The sequence below is a fragment of the Cavia porcellus genome, unplaced genomic scaffold, assembly GCF_034190915.1.
Source record: "Cavia porcellus strain 051 isolate PalLab524CR breed Dunkin Hartley unplaced genomic scaffold, mCavPor4.1 scaffold_2, whole genome shotgun sequence".
Taxonomy (NCBI): Eukaryota; Metazoa; Chordata; class Mammalia; order Rodentia; family Caviidae; genus Cavia; species Cavia porcellus.
The window spans coordinates 64,804,359-64,821,400 of NW_026947485.1; the positions used below are offsets into that span (position 1 = coordinate 64,804,359).

General features: G+C 38.0%; 1 protein-coding gene across 2 annotated transcripts in view; it reads left to right on the plus strand.

Annotated features, from left to right (window-relative positions):
* Cdk6 (cyclin dependent kinase 6) overlaps positions 1–17,042 on the plus strand; it is a 235,538-nt gene that overhangs the window by 204,451 nt on the left and 14,045 nt on the right. Inside the window, exons 5-6 of one of the 2 annotated variants that reach the window (XM_063242755.1) lie at positions 13,193–13,243; positions 13,347–13,378. In XM_063242755.1, the coding sequence (XP_063098825.1) occupies positions 13,193–13,243; positions 13,347–13,378 (83 nt within the window). The remainder of the gene's footprint in view (positions 1–13,192; positions 13,244–13,346; positions 13,379–17,042) is intronic. The other variant, XM_003475102.5, reaches the window with a different exon arrangement.

Consider the following 17,042-nt stretch of genomic DNA (forward strand, 5'->3'; position numbering starts at 1 on the left):
TCTCTGTTTTACTAACCCCGGTGCTTTTCACTGTAGGTTTTTTTCATTGTTAGAGCACTCCTGGGAGATTCAGAGTTTATGAGTATAAAACAAGACTTCACTTCATCTCCCACGCCCCTTTTCCTTTTCCTTCCACTTTTTAAACCTAAGATAATCCATGGTTCGGAGAAACAGTCAGGATTATGACCTCAAATGGAAGTACCACAGTTAAATTGGTTTAGGGTTGAGAGCAGCTCATCTCATTCACAGCATAAAAATTCAAAATCTAGAAAACTAAAAATTTTGGCTGAGAGATACACAGATACACTTACAGAAGCATATAGAATATTTGAATTTTTCTAATCCATTTTCCTGAGTGAAAAGATGAGCTACTGTAAAAATATAAAGCCTTTTCATTTCAATTTATAGGTTTTGCAGCCCTAGTCAGAATCCTAGTGGGATATTTTTAGACACATTCAAAAGAGTTAAATTTGTAATAACAGCCAAGAATTTCCCACCACTCTCCAAAAAAGAATTATGAAGGAAAATGTCTATGACTTAGTACAAAAATACATCATATAGCTATAGTAATAAAAACAATGTGATACCAAGCAAAACAGTGGCAGATACTAATGAATCAGAACACAGGACCAGAATGGAGACCCCAGTCTGGGATGAGATGTAACTTATCATAAATCAGAAACCTAGAAGGACAGAATGAGTTGTTTAACAAGTGATGGAAAGTAACTGGTCAACTTGTTAGAAGCAGAGAGCAGTCTGATTAGATTCTCAGTATTTCTTACCACAGGACAGATGAGAGATGGCTTACAGAGTTAAATATTAAAATGGACTCATAAGAAAATATAGGAAATATCTGTGATACTAGAAGAAACTTTCTAGTCTCAAATACAAAGAGTCACAAATACATTGATATATTTGACTGTATAAAAATTAACTTTCATTCATCAAAAAATAAAAACAAACAAAACATAAAAATAAAAACAATGTGAGTGCAGTGGTACATACATGCAATCCCAGCGTTAGTATGCTGAGGCAGGAGGATTGCTGTGAATTTGAGGCCAGCCTGAACTAATAGTTCTGAACTGTCTCCAAAAAAAAATAGCAAATTTAAAAATCATAAGGTAATCTTAGAGAAATGTTTGCAATGAATATGCCAAAAGTGCAATATCCTTAATGGGTAAAGAGCTCTTACAGTTAATTGAGAAACTACTATAACACCCCAGTGTATTTATGCCACTTTCATGTCTATATTATGTATCACAGGGCTAAATGGATTTTATTACAAGAATATAGTTCAGAAGACACAAGCGGACAAAAGAAATTCAGATCTTATTCTACATTCACATATTCTCTGTTGAAAGGCAGTTAAAGGAAACTGCATTATACTATAAATACTTCAGGACAGTTTGTCCACATTTGACACTTCCATTTCCTAAAATGAAACCCTCACTGGCCCACACAGAGAAAAAAGACTCTTTGTTCATCAGTTCTGTTTCAACATGCACATCCATATGGTAAGAACTTCCTCTGATGAGTCATCTACAGTTGTCAAACACCAACTTTTCTTCATATGATCCATGCAAAAAAAAGATCTGAGGAAGCCTAACACAAGAGGCTCAATCATTTGTGTTGTATTCATATCTGAATTTGCATCTGTCACAAATCCAGTATATCCACCATGAAGAATTACATTCTTCAAGTATTGCTGAAAAAAATCCCATTCAAATAGATCTGTTCCATTAAGAGACTCCAAAATTTCTGAGGAATGCTGTGGTCTTTGTTTCCTGTACTAAATTGTGGAGTCATCACACATTATTGGATTCTACCCAAAACATGCAGAATATAAATATTATATTCATACAGGATACCAGTTGTTTTTACCATTTGTAAAGGAAAAAGAAAATATCTTATGCTCCTTGTCATAAGATATAAATGCTAAAAGAGTAGGGGGAAATGTGTATGCAATTTTTTTAAGTGTGTCCTTGATTCTTTTCCTTAAGAAGCTTACATCAAATTCAGTCAGAGGTTTGTTATAACTGCTAACCACTTTCTTCTCTCTACATTTCACACCAAAAACTACCCAGCCAGAATTCAGATCCTGCTCAGGGTATGGTGCTATCTTTGTTTGAGAAAAAAGAAATCTTTAGAGATGCCATTTCATACATTTATGTATAAAAAAAGAAGTCATTTTGTATGATACCTCTTAATATACTTTTTCTTTTTCCCAAATTTTCCATAATGCATTTATCACCAACCCATATATATCAAAACTTCTGCAGCACATATATCATAAACTTAGCCCTTATTAAAGCAAAATAAATACATATATGGAGAGAGAGTATAAATAAGCATTTTGAAAAATTTTTATGGCTCTTGGGTCTGGACAATTTTATCCTGATAAAATAAAAGCCAACCTTGTCAGTTGATCTCCATACTAATCTTCCATTACTAGAAACATAAAGGAAGCATTATTGATAGCCAAAACTCATATTTGTAAGCTAAGCAGATTATAATTTTTAAGGAAAGTATGAGAACATCAGTCTTAGAGTATTTATAACCAGTAATTTAATCCAACTTGAAGCTATTTTTAGATCATTTGTAATACTCTGTGAGTGATACTCTTGGTTCCCTTCTGAGCAAAACTTTTTTAGAATAAGCCACTCCAGCCAAAAGGCATTTCCACTTCAGAAATTTTCTAGTGATTATTTCCTCCAAAAATCTACATTAAAACCGTCAGTCTCAGAAAGATGTCATTTTGTTGACAGATGGTTGATGTCAAGTTAGAATTTTTGCAAGAGAAAATGTGTCTCTGAGAAAAAATGTGATCACACTCACGGCAGAGCTCATAAGATATCCTTTCGCAAAAAATAGTGTGCCAAAGACAAGAGCATTGGGTTCAGGGATTGAGAATAAGAAGTGATTTTGAAGGCCACATTTTGGTTACCAGAATATATTTGGTATTGAAATACACTTCTTTTAAATGGACTTTCGGGATTTTAACCTGTATTCCTTGTGTATTGCTTCGAAGTCAGCCCAAAGATATAGCCTGTGAGAGTAATCAGTCAGATTGGACAAGACAAATCATCATAACTGCTAAGAAATTATGAGCCAACCTAGATGCCCATCAGTGGATGAATAGATAAAGGAAATGCCAACCATAAAAAGAATGAATGATATGCTATAATTTACAGCAAACAAGTGGTACTGGAGGACATCGTGTAAGTGAACTATCTCAGATACAGAAAGACAAATACCATATTGTCTTTTTATGTGAATATCAAGGGAACAGTTTATGCCAGTGGCATGATCATTCTTTACCTTGTCTTTAAGAGTTCCTGTGAGTGTTGTAATTAGAGAACAAGAGCCCAGGAGATTCAGAGAGGATACCAAGCTTGATATTTGGTAGAAAAAAATGATCAGGAAGCACATAAAATGAATACTTGGTTCCTAGACACAATAGACCAATTGCATTTGTTGCTACTGGACAGGAACTTGCCAGCCCTACCTTCTGTTGTTAAAGGATGAAAGATAAAATGCATTCAGTATCGTAAGAAAGGAATTGGGAGATAGAGTCTTTGGAAGGTAATTAGGTTTAAATGAGGTTATGAGAGTAAGGCTTCCGTGATGGAATTTGTGCTCTTGTAAAACACCAGAGAACAGGCATGGTGGCACACTCTAATCCCAGCACTCAGGAGGCTGAGGCAGAAGGATCACCGCAAGTTTGAAGCCATTCCAGGCTACATAGTAAGATCAAAGCTAGCCTGACCCACATGGCAAGATTCTTTCCCTTTACCCTCCAAAAAGGACACCAGAGTGCTTGCTGTCTCTGCATTCTGTGAGCAACCTGCACACATCCAGCAGGCAGTGGTGTGTAAGACAGGAAGAGCACATGAACCCTGAATTGTTGAGTTACCATGTTGATCTGGTCTCAGACTAATCATCCAGAGCCGTGAGAAATACGAGATGTGATTGAAAAATACAGTAAATGTTTAATTTTTAACTTACTACAGTAAAAGACATTTATATTCCCCTCCAGACACTCGCCCTTCCAGCACACATAGCCCATCATTCTTGTCCCTTTCTGAAGCGTCCTGGAAGTGCTCATTAGTTGCACTGTCAGGGCTGCCTCAATGTCCTGATTTGATTTACAGTGTTTTCTTTCATGGTCATTTGTACTTTGAGGAAGGGCCAGCAGTCCCATGGTGCCAGATCTGGTAACTAAGGTGGGTAAGGACACACTGTAGTCTTTTTCACAAGCCTACTTTTCCATTGGATGGCACAGTAGCATTCCTCCCAAAGACACTCATGAAAGAGGACTTTCAGCACTACTTCGCTTTTTGCTTTTTTTTTCCATGCTCTTTTCCCTCCTTCCTCGCCCTCTTCAGTCCTTCGTGCTTTGCTATACATTTTCTCTCCTCCTCCTTGTCTTCCCAAGACCCCAGCCTGCATACCTAGTAAACACCTGAGGACAGAGTTCCCATCCTGTGTGCTTCCTATTGCTTCTGTGGTGATTTGGGCAAGATTTGGATTTAGAAGACTGCCGACCAGTCTCAGTTTTTAAATACCCATGGTGTTCGGGCACATAGCATCTCGATGCTGTAACCTAACACGGGCTGGTTAAAGCATTGACACAGTAATATAAATCAAACCTGGTTTTGGGTCTCTGTGTATACGTCAGTTCACATACACACATATTTGTGCAAATACATGTTTGCACTTGAATTATCTAGAAATGAACCAAGAAGGGGAATTTCAAAATGAAAAACTTAAGTTGATGTAAAGAAGAGAGAAAAAACCTTACAGGGAATAGTGACCATTCAGTATGTTAATTGAATGCCAATTATGGACAGACTGGGCAATAAATTATGTGCTCTGGGTACAGAAACAAATAAGGGTTGACCTTGTTCTCAGTAAGCTTCTCATTATGTAAAAACCAGCAAGTCAATAAGTAACAGAAGTAGGTTCTTATAGGCATGGGGGAAAGAAATGAGGCAGACAGATCATAAACACAGCATATACGCAAGGAGCAGTGTTGGTGGCCTTTACCTCTGATTTTAAAAGCAATCGGGGTTCATAGAATGATGAATGCAGAAAAGTAGAAAAAATGCAAGAAAAGAAAAACACTAACCATCTATAAGGTAATGGTTTCAGAAGTGACCCCTTTTTGATCCTAGGGAGTTAGTGTGTTATTTTACCCTAATCTGGTAAATCAAGTGTTAGGAGAAATTTGAACCATATCATTAGGTTATTCAGAGCACATGTCTTCAGATGAGTGCTTGAAATGCATGTTTATCACTGTGCTTCGGTACCGTGTACTTAAGCCTTTCATATATTTAGGCCTAAAGTAGTTTTCTTAGCATTTTCTTACCATCTTGAGTCCATCATGTTTGCTTGGCAATATAATTTTTACTACTTTTTTTATAATTGAGTTATAATTCACATATAATGCAATTCACTTATATAAATATACAGTCCTATAGTTTTTAGTTTAATGTGTTCAAAATTGTGCCACAGTCGCTGAATAAAATTTTAGAACTTTTAGCATCTCAGAAAGGAAGTCCATACCTGGTAGCAGTATGTCTTGGGATGCTCAAGGTGTTACACCATAAACTTACAAACCCTGGAAATACGTTTCTCACAGGTCAGCAGAGGGGAGGTTCAGAATCTGGGCACTCATAGAGTCAGTGTCTTGGAAGGGGCCACATCCTTATTCCTAAGCAGCACTCTTCATTGTGTCCGCACATGGCAAAGGAGGTCCGGAAGCCCTCTTTAGACTAGCGTACACACACACGCACACACGCGCACGCGCGCGCACACACACACACACACACACACACACACACACACACACACGGTCTCATTCTGGCCACTTTACTGAAATACAAACTTAAACTCAAACTTGTCCTCCCAAGTTCAGTTCACCTTTTCTTCTCATCATCTTCCTTCTCATGGCTTTTCATCTCTCGCCCCTCCTAATCCCCAGCCCCACTCCCAGGGGGCCTCTGTGCCTCAGTCTCCATCCCATCTGATTGACTCAGCAAACCCTGCCACATTAATCGCTCTAAACACTGCTTCCGTTCTGCTGTTCATTGAAGTCAGACGGACCAGTCTAGCCACTTGCTTATTTACATTGCCTCAGATAAGTTACTCCTGTGAAAGGTTAATCAGACCACCTCCAGATACTCCAGTGACAATTACACGATTTCCTCAGGCTTCAGTACCCACCAAGAAAGCTCTACCTGAGGCTGTGTTTATCTTGTCTCCTGTAGAAGCAAGAATGATTATGGTTGTATCCATAGGCATGTATATATTTAACTGACAGATTTATATTTTAGTAAATGTATTATATAAACATAAATCTATAACTTCAATACCTGTAATGCATACTCTGTACGTTAATGAGACTGTACATAGCGCTACATAATTTACATTTTTTTATGTATGGCCTTTTTTATTACCTCCCAGTCCAGTTGCAATTCTGTGTGCCTAGTGCATGCATGATCTCTCAATTAGTATTTACTGAGTAAATCACTTAATTGGTTTTCTGCTTCCTCTGGCTATTTGAATAGGTGGTAACGGTGATGTGATAAGTTAACTTTTTTAATTTAACAGATAACTGTAGAACAGAACACAGGAAGAACAAGTATAAAATAGAAAAGCAGTATTTTTGAAAAGATCATTTTATGAACATGGAAAATTCCTCTACTAATCAAGAAAGATAGCAGCTAAAGTATACCACAGGTCAAGTGCAGGTTACAGAGGTGCTCTATAGGGTAACCTTGGACTTCTTGTTGTGTTAGTACAATGAGAGTATTGTAAGTGAAATCTTTCATCTTCCATTATGCATGAATCATTTCCTTTATGTAACAGACATACCAGTATGTACTTCTCATCTACTAGGAAACATACCACACCTCTCAATATTGTTTTCCATTGTTCACTGAGATTAGGAATGATATTTATATGTTCTTTTAGCTGTTTATTTAAAAAAAAACATATAATCTGAAACTTGGTCTCCTTTGTAATTTGACCCAGGAAAAATTCACCTCACTGATAACAGACTTCAGTACCTGATTGAGGCTTTTTGCAAAATTTCACACTGGAGAGGAAGTGATACTGCCAATTCAGAATTAATCCTCATCAGAAAACTTGGGTATTCATCCTTACAAAATCTTTCTTTCCTTGAAAAAGTTGTAAGAGCTGTAACATACTCAGGAGTATATAGTGAACGAGGCAAAGGCCTGTTGGGCTTAAATATGACTTCAGACCTCATCAGATGGTGATAGATGGCCCCTTCCTTCCGTGCTTGTTCATGGTATAAAATACAATGTTATTATCTCTGTGTAGTACTGATCAGGAACAAAAGTGATATCCCACTTTGTATGGGTGTTTTAGTTACCATTTAGTACAGAGCTACTGGAAGTTAGATGTTCCAGTGGCTGGTGTATATCATAATCTCACTTAATTGATGAGGCCACTAAGGTTCAGAAAGAGACTTTTCCTAATGTCATTTGGCTTTACTGTATGGAATTCGTTAGTAGGGATTTGCTTCCAGGACCATCTGTCACCAAAGTCTCTGCCCTTTCCGCAGTCAACAAACATCTCTGGGAAAAAAGTCAGCATGTTAACTAAAAGAAATAAAGAAAAATTATTCAGACTTAACCTCTTGTAGACTCAAGAGAATCTCAAGAAAAATCTTTGCCATAAAATGCTAAGACCCATATTTGTTGGGCATGATAGTGCCTAGGTGACTTTGAGGATTGACCTGGTTGAGGTTTGAAAAAAATAGAGTTTATCATTCGTTTTGTAACAGTCTTCTATTATGAAGAAAGTTTTACATATATAAATAAACATTTATTACTTTCACAAAGAGTTTTAACTTAGTGTTAACTGTTACACAGTCTAGTGGTGAAGGGGGACATTTGAATGAAATACTTGGAGATAGAATAAAATTTGCTTTCATAAAAATTTAAAGCAATACATCCAGAATTGTAGCTTAATGGTAAAGCATATGTTTAGCATATGTATGTGTGCAAGTTATTTTGAGTGCTTGGCTAAATGACTGGAAAGTCATTTAAAGTAAGTAATTGTCGTTTTAGTATAGTAAAATGTGTTTAGTTCTTTGACCTTTGGTAATGTCCTGTATAATAAAAAGACTTTTTTCCTTATATGTTAATCTAAGAAATTGACTATACAGTCTTTATCTTGAGATGTTCATTTTGTTATTTACTCCTCCCCTGAAATTGTTGAAAAAGGAAGAAATTAATTTTTGAATACAAATATATCTTTTAGATTTGCTACTTTAAAATACTCTATTGCTGATTTTCTCTTTAATTAATTTTAAAAGAATTAGTAGAAGCTGAGTTCAGTGGTGTACATCTGCAATCAGCACTTCAAGTAATTGAGGCAGGGGATCACAAGTTCCAGGCCTGCCTGCCTGCCTGCCTACAATTACAAATCCCTGTCTCAAAACAAAAATGGGCTGAAGATAAAGTTACTGGAAAAATCCTAGGTTCAAGCCTCAGGACCACAGAAACTAAAACAATTTTAAAATACAGTAAAGCCTCAATTTATGAACATTCGAGTGGCAAACTTTCACAGGTGTACTGTATAAGACTCACATTGTGGGATATGAAGGAATCCAATTTACAGATGTTCTCTGAGAACAAACTCGTTTGTAAGGCTGAGACTCAACTGTAGAGAAATTAGTAAGTATGTCACCTAGTGAATTTCTTCCTTGAAAAAAAAATGCATATGGTTTTTGGGAGCTGCTGTCTCACTGTGTACAGTAGAACATTTCTTTTCTATCTTCAGTCTTCATGCAGAGAGGAAATATTCCCTAGTTTTCCTGGAAGGATAGGTTTCCAACAATGGAATGAAATAGACTTCAAAGTTATAAAAAAAAAAAAGTTATATTGAGTCACTTTTTAAGATGATCTCTGTGTTGCCATCACCATTCTGTCAGACTGTTTCTTTTTATTTGTTCCTTCAGTCCTCTGCTCCCTTTTCAGCTCAGCTGTATGTCATGATAATAAAGAAATAAACAGGTCCAGCTAATTGGAGTATGTGTATGTTAGCTGAATCATTCCTACCTACACTTATAAAATTATCTAAGGCAATAGAATTACCTCTTACCACTAAACCAAAGAATATAATCAAATACCTATTTTCATGTTTTATGCATAGAAAATGTGCCCAAATCATTATGAATTTAAGGATATTTAAATCAGATAACCTGAGGAAAAAATAATCACTCATAGTGACCCCAGTAAAAATATAGCCCTGTATGTCTCCTGAGAACACACAGAACTGATGTCCCCAGGAATGTTTTTACCAGAGAGCTTTATTTAAAGACAAATTATATAATGCCCTTGAAGCTGTCTTACATCCCCACATTCAGCCGTAACATTCCAAGATTTCATTCTTCCTCAGAATCCGTTGTGCCTCTCCATTCTCCCGATGTACCCAGCATCCTCTCATAAAACCAGCTGTTCCAAACTATTCAGAATTTTCAGTCCAAAACCAAACAACTTGTATTAAAAGTTTGATCACATTCATGATCAACCTCTTGGCCTGCTCCCTGCTTCACATGATCTATTTCCATTGTCTTGTGACTCTGTACAGTATTTGCATCCAAAGATCCATTTTAATAGGATTGCGTGCAATTAGGGTTCCATGGATCTGTGTAATTCAAGCCAGGCCACATCTGCTCCAAAGCCAAGTTAATAGAGCTCAGAGTCACAGACCAGGTCTCCCTAAGGAGGGGAAAGTCATTCTGACCTGTTGACCAAATTGCTGCCTCAAAGATTCTAGTATTCCCAAAAGCAGGTTTTTCTAAGTGTTCACAGACTAGTGGTTAAGATTTAATCGCTGTGCTTGCTGCACTCCATACTAACAGAGGTCAAACCATTGGGCCATTCGAACTCCAATAGGTAGCTCAGTGGTAGAATGCTTGCCAGGCACACACAGGGCCAGAATGTTCAATTCCCAGCACTGCAAATAAATAAATAAACAAACAAACAAACCAAATAAAGTTAAAAGGGCCATCGTCTTAGTCTGGCTGCTATAGCAGAATACCTTAGACTGAATAGTATTTACAAACAGCAGAAATTTATTGCTCACAATTCTGGAGAGTGGGAAATCCAAGATTTGGTGTCTCTCAATGGTTGTCTGCCTCAGAGATGGCATTTTCTTGCTGCCATACAAGGCAGACAGAACCAGGTAACTCCCTTCAACCTTTTTTGGCGGGGGGTGGATTTAAATCCAAGACTTTGTGTACTGAGCTACGTTCCCAGCCCTTTTTTCTTTCTTATTTTAGACAGGATCTCAATAAGTGGCTCACATTGTCCTCAAACTTGCAGTCTTCCTACCTCAGCCCTGCAGAGTGCTAGAATTATATTGCATGGGCCACCACGCGCAACTTCTCAACCTTTCATATAAGGGAACCCATGCTGTAATACATGAGGGTAAAACCCCAAAAGCTTCACCTCTTCCTACTATAACATTGAGTGTTAAACTGGGTGTGGTGGTGCATGCCTGTAATCCCAGCACTCGGGAAGCTGAGGCACAAGGATAGTTACGAGTTCGAGACCAGCCTGGGCTACAAAGTGAGCTCAAGGCTAGCCTGAACTGCATAGCGAGACCTTGTCTCAAAAAGCCAAAAAAAAAAAAAAAATTGAATTTTAAGTTCCACCTTAAGAAATTTAGAGAATACCAACATTCAGACCATAGCAGCCATCAGAACTAAGTTCTCAGAGAAAATTAATCTAATGATATCTTCATTCCTTTTTAAAGTAGAGCAAGAATCTAAAAACACAAATTAATCTGGGTACAGAATCCTAAAAGCACTAACTTGTGAAGCATCAGATCTCTGAAGTGCCCTTCATAGTCCCATGTTGTTTCTCTGCAGAGGATTAGTTGTCCTGGCTTAGCAAAGAGAATACTAGTAACCAAGATAAAAGTATTAGGGCAGAAGTGAAGCATGCAGGCTTTAGAGTGAGCCAGACCCAGTTAGAATTTAAAGTCTGCAATTTTTACATGTGAGTTAAGTCATGTTACTCTTCAACTCTGTTTCATTTGAAATACGGCTAACTGTAATACATTTCTCCAGTAATTTTTGCAAGAATTAAATGGGATCACATATGGAGAACACTTGGTACCATGCCCGATAAAACTTTTGCACTCAATGAAAGATGGGTGCTAAGATTCCATTTTTTTAAACTATAGGAAAGCTTTCACTTCTCACTGTGCTATTTTTTAAAACTTGTCTAGAGATGCCGGGATTTTTGGCTCAGTAACACAGGGTCTGCCTCACAAGTGTGAGGGCCTGAGTTCAATTTTCAGTACCAAAAAAATACTTGTCTAGGGACTGAGAGTGTAGGTCAATTGTAGAACATTTGTCCACCATGCAAAAGACCTTGCATTCCATCCCCCAATTAAAAAACAAAAAAAAAACCTGTCTGGATTCTTTTGGGACCCAGCTCCATGATTTGTTACAAATTTGACTGTCTTAGAGACATGCAAGTTATCTGCATTGGGTTGCCAGGACTGTCAAGCACAATAAATGTAGGTAGGAATAATCAGACTTATTTTTTGATCACTGGGAAGGCTGAGAGCCCAAGAGCAAGGTGTCTCAGGTTTAGCATCTTTGGAGCCTCTCACCCTGCCCAATTTTCACTGTCTCGGCACACAGCCACTGTACGTCAGCACTTCACCTTCTGTGAGGAGAGGACACCAGTAGATTGAATTAGAACCCACCCTAACACTCTTAATTCAACTTACTCACCTTTTTGAAATCTTTTTTTAATTGCCTTTTTAAATGTCCTACCTTCCAATATAGTCAAGTTCTGAGATACTGGAATTTAAGTTTCAACATATGAATTTCAGAGGAACACAGTCCAGCCCATATCATTGTCAAAAATAAGTTAGTTTCAACTGCGCTTGGAAATAATTCTTTTCAGGAATAATGATGTGAATAGAAAGTACGGTTGACAGATTTTTACGTGTCTTCTAACCACTGAAATGCTATGGTTCTGCAGGATTCTCCACATTTGACCCATATAGCAAATGCATTTATTGTACACAGAAAATAAGAAGTCAAGCATAAGTCTCTATAAATTGATGTCTAATATAAAAAAGAAATATGGTTTCTGATAATAGACTACACATATCTTTAAAATTCATTAATGTGACAAGTGTGGCACACACTTACAATCCTAACAATTCTGGTAGCCTGAGGCAGAAGGATGACAAATTCAAGCCCAGCTTGGACAACTTAGGGAGACCTCATCTAAAAAAATTATTTAAAGACTAAGGATTCATTCACTGCTCATTGTGAATGCCGTACCCTGGTTCAATCCCCAGTACTACAAAATACATATACACATATTGAAAAATACCTGCTTGTATCATTCATTGAGTTTGGAAGATTTACTTCTATTCCACTGACACAGATATAAATATAATCAAATATTTCATCACTTGTATGTGTTGAGGTAAAGCATTAGGGTAAAGGTTATAAGGAAACCTAGAGAAACCCCAAGCTGCTACAGAGGAATACTATGTTTCCTTGGGAAGCTATCAGCAGTGTCACAAAACGAGCTTATTTAATTTCTGGTTAAATGCTTGCGTAGACAAGGGACACTGTCTGTGTTCAGTGGACATATTGCCTCTGGAGTTCGGTATTGAGAGTTTGAACTTGTAATGGTTGACAGCCACCATACTGGGAGAGAGGAAAAGAATATAATTGAAAAATAGAGATACCTTGCTACAAAATTCAGGACCAGTGGCAAGAGAGAGTCCCAGGGAGGAGCACTCTAGTAACAGTGATATGAAAGGTGCTCTGAGCAGCGTCTCCCAGGAAGAGCTTCAGAGTCCCACCTTCCCGTGTGGTGTGTTCTACCTCCCCCCAAGATGAGCTCTGAAGCCTGTTGGTGGTGGTACACTATTACTGCTATGACTGCTGAAACCCGTGATAGTGAAACATGAGTCAGATACCACCAGATACGCATGAGAGAGCGTTACCTTAAGTGTAAGAACAACCTTCCCTGAACAGAGGAAAGATGTCACAGTTCTTGATTTCTTCCCCAGCCATGGATAATATTTTATTCCCATTAAATAGTGATAATGACAAATATGATTGACGTGCAACCTGAAAAGATTCCTTGTGTAAGATATATCTTTATTCTTCTAGGCCTCTTTTTCGTGGAAGTTCAGATGTGGATCAACTAGGAAAAATCTTGGAGTAAGTAATAACTAAGTCTGAATCAATAACATTGAAAACATTTCCAGTGACTTCCCTCTGCTGTTCACATACTGTGTTTAACTCTTGTCTTTCTTACCCCAAGCTGCTGCTGCAGACAGGGTTACTATTTGTGTGGTGAGTGGAGACAGTGCCCCCGTCTCTGAAGTGTAGTCTGACTGCTGCTCTGGAAGCCGCGTGTTGCTTGTGTGAACCTTTTTTGCTGTTCCTCTTTTCTTTGCTTGGCTGAGCTCCAGCTCTTTAGTGCAGATGTGTTGTCTATTTAGGGTCTTTCAAATGCACCCCTCATCAGAAGTGGGGCGTTTGGTGGCCTGGTAACCCATTTTTGTCCAGTAAGCTTCCGGTCCCCATCAGTTGTATATACTCTGGTCATCCAAGTTTGTTTGGCATCGTTTTGTTTTCCTGAGCCAAGGATAGGGTGCTACACAATCCCATTTTTCTTTGAAGCACCGAATAGGAAATGAGAATCCTGTGTTCTCATCCTGGGCCTATGACTAAATAACCTTGAGAAAGTTGTGTAAAACGCCCTGTAAAGGCCTTACACAGTCTCAGGCACATAGTAAGTGCTTTAAAAATGTTAGTGATTATTGTGATTATAATTCATCATTAGTTACTTAACCTTTTTCTTCCTTAACGTCTTCGTCTGAAAAATGGAATTCTGACTTAAGTTCACCTGTACAATTCTTTCTTGGGCTCAAATTCTTTGATTCCATTTGTTTGTTACATCGCTTTTTGATGATTTGCAGAATTCGTGCCTGTGCATGTGAGTGTGTGTATGTTTCCATGTTTCTCAAATGTAACTGGAACAGTGTTTTCTTATGAAGCATGCAGTCAGTATGGCATCTTTTGTGGATTTGTGCATTTGCCAAGCCCCACCAGAACTGGAGTGGAGCAGCAAGACAGTGGGAGTTCAGACTAAAAATAGCTGTGATCATTGGTCTGAAGCATTTAATAGGAATACCAATGCTTTTTATGAAATCATAAGTCTGTAAGGCAGTAAAAACATTGCCCTAAAGAGCAGAATTCTGTGTTATCACTGTCTGTTCACACAGGACCATTTAAAACAGCTGAAGTAACGCTGAAACCTAACCGTTCTTTGGTGCCTGGAAGCAGTTCCTGGAAACACCCATGCTGCCATTGAGTCAGAATCCAGTGACTTGAAAGCCTGAAGAACATTTGCTAGTTTTGTTTTGTTTTGTTTGTTTGTTTTATGCATTTCTTTTTCATCTGGGAACTTACAGAGGAGCTGCCATTATCTCTACTGCCAACCACTCCTAAAATGGATAAAGTTAGCACACAGCCCTCAGGTTAAACCTGTTTCTGGATGTCAGGTTCCCTGATTGTTCAGTGATGAATTCACGTCTGTTTTCCCCCATGACCGTTGAATATATTTTGTGTGCATGTGACCTTAAAGAGGGAACTGTGAAAGTCAGATGTTCCAGTATCCCTCTATTGAACAGAGAAAACGTCACCACCAAAATCCGCTAGCCAAGCATTGAAGGCCATTCCCCACTTTCCCTTATGTCCCCCACCAGGGCTTTGCTGTTCCTCCCAACCCAGTATGCAGTCTTGTTAATATTGTTAGTATCCCCACTTAGTACATAAAGCCGTCCAGTGGACCAGGAGGAGCATTTGACCAGCAAGTTAGACTTGCTTCCAAGGAAAACTGGTTCCACTCTGGCAGGGCCCTGACAAGCCTGGATTTCCTGCAAAAAAAAAAAAAAAAATTGTGAAGCACTATACATTTTGTGCCATAGATTTTATTTCTTGGTTTCTGGCACTGTTTCATCAAAATTATGTTCTGTTTCCTCAGAATGCACTACCTTGCCAGAAAAAAGTGACAATGCTGCACCCTAGTGTCACTGCTGAAGTACTTAAAAAATGATTTCTGTCCCCACCATCATGGCCCTTTACAGATTTTGTACTATCAGTCTACTCTGTATAAATGTCAACTTTTAAGGCTTATGTCCAGCTGTCCAAATAGTGGAATGTGATGCAAGCACTTTTTAATGTACCTACAGTACTTTACAACACTCATATATTGGCCATAAAACTCCATCTTGGATATGAATATGAATTTTTTAAAAGAAAGCTGCGGTCACGTACTGTCAGACAGACAAATATTTCAATGTTTAAGAAGATTCCTAGGGCTGGGGATGTAGCTCAGAGGTAGAGTGCTTGAACAGCATGCAAAAGGCTCTGAGTTCAGTCCCCATTACCACAAAAAAAAGAAAGAAAGAAAGACATGATCTGAAAGAATGTTAAAAAATAGATTTGCCCTTTCAAAAAAATGTAAGCACTTTGAAAGTGAAACAGTGCTTCGAATCTGTGACATTTTAGAGCATTTTTAAAAGGCAGTGTCATAGTTAATGGAAAAAAATACTGGATTTGGAACATGGAGACCTGGCTTCTCTCTGGCCCCTGTGACTGAACTCAGTGTGTATGACTTTGGCAGTTCAGTTCATTTCATTCTTCATTCTCTGCTTGCCCAGGTAAAAATAATACTCTAGCCAGCATCTTTCAGGACATCCTTCCATGAGTCAGAGGAGGAGAAAGATTTACATTTATATATATATAAACTTTATATGAACAGTAATTTTAAATATATATACTTCAGATGTAATCATTTACCACACACGCATTAGAAATATACTGCTTCTGGAATGCTTTTGGCTTTCAGTTGACCATACTTGCAAGATTGTATCTCAAAGTATAAATTCAAACTGGTAAACAAAAAAGTCAATATCCAGGTGAATGGTGATGATCTGCAGAATTACTCCTATAAAGGACAAAAGGCTAAAGAGTAAGAGAAAATTTTGAAAGATCTTTAAACAGCCTTACTGTTTTTACCCTCTGCCTTATCCCCTCCTTCTGTCTAAGCACATACTCATGCGTTTCCTTTCATAATTAGTAGTGATAATTTTGTTTTCTTCTTTCTCCCCTCCCCTTTTAGCCAGGGGAGACCCTGGAGACTTAACTGAGGGCCTTGATTGTACTCAGCACATGATTTACCACTGACCTCCATGCCCAGCGCTTTGCTCCTTCTTACCCTCATTGCAGCTCTTGTCATTAAACACATTCGTGTATTGCTCAGATTGTTGTTTCTGTTCGTTGGTCAGTAAATTTGTCCATGAGGCTCTCTGCCTCAATACTGTGGCTCACTGTAGATGCCCAACAAAGGCAAAGTTAGTGTCTGGGGGATTTGCCCTTTCCAGGTAAGGTCTGGACTCTGGGCTATGTTTAGGTAAGGGGAAGAACAAAGCCCTGCAGGCCCTGTGACGTTTACCATCAGGCTTTCCTAAACCTGAAGGTACATTCATGAGGTCATCCCTTTCCAGGCCTTATTCTCATTCAAAGAATGCAGACGAGGGAAAAGTCTGTACCGTGGGTCAGCATCATTCCCAATTGGAGTTCAAATAATTTGGTTCTATGTTTTGTCTATGAAACATTCTGTCTGTTAAACTTTTTTTAGTTCAGTTACTCAGTCTTTATAAAACATGAATTCTTCCAGCCTCTTACTTCCCTTGTTCAAACCTATTACCACCTATACATATACTATAAATAATTTCTCTATGGTTTATAAATTATATAGATTGACTGATATTAATGTTTAAAGAACCTTAAGTTACACTTAAATGGAAATCAAGCTATTTATATTTTTAGTAGAGTAACAATACATTTCTCATAACATTTTTTATGATAATGTGTAATGATATTGACTGTGTGCAGTGTTTGAAACACTCACGTTTTATATATATTATCACTCATTGTCATTGCAGCC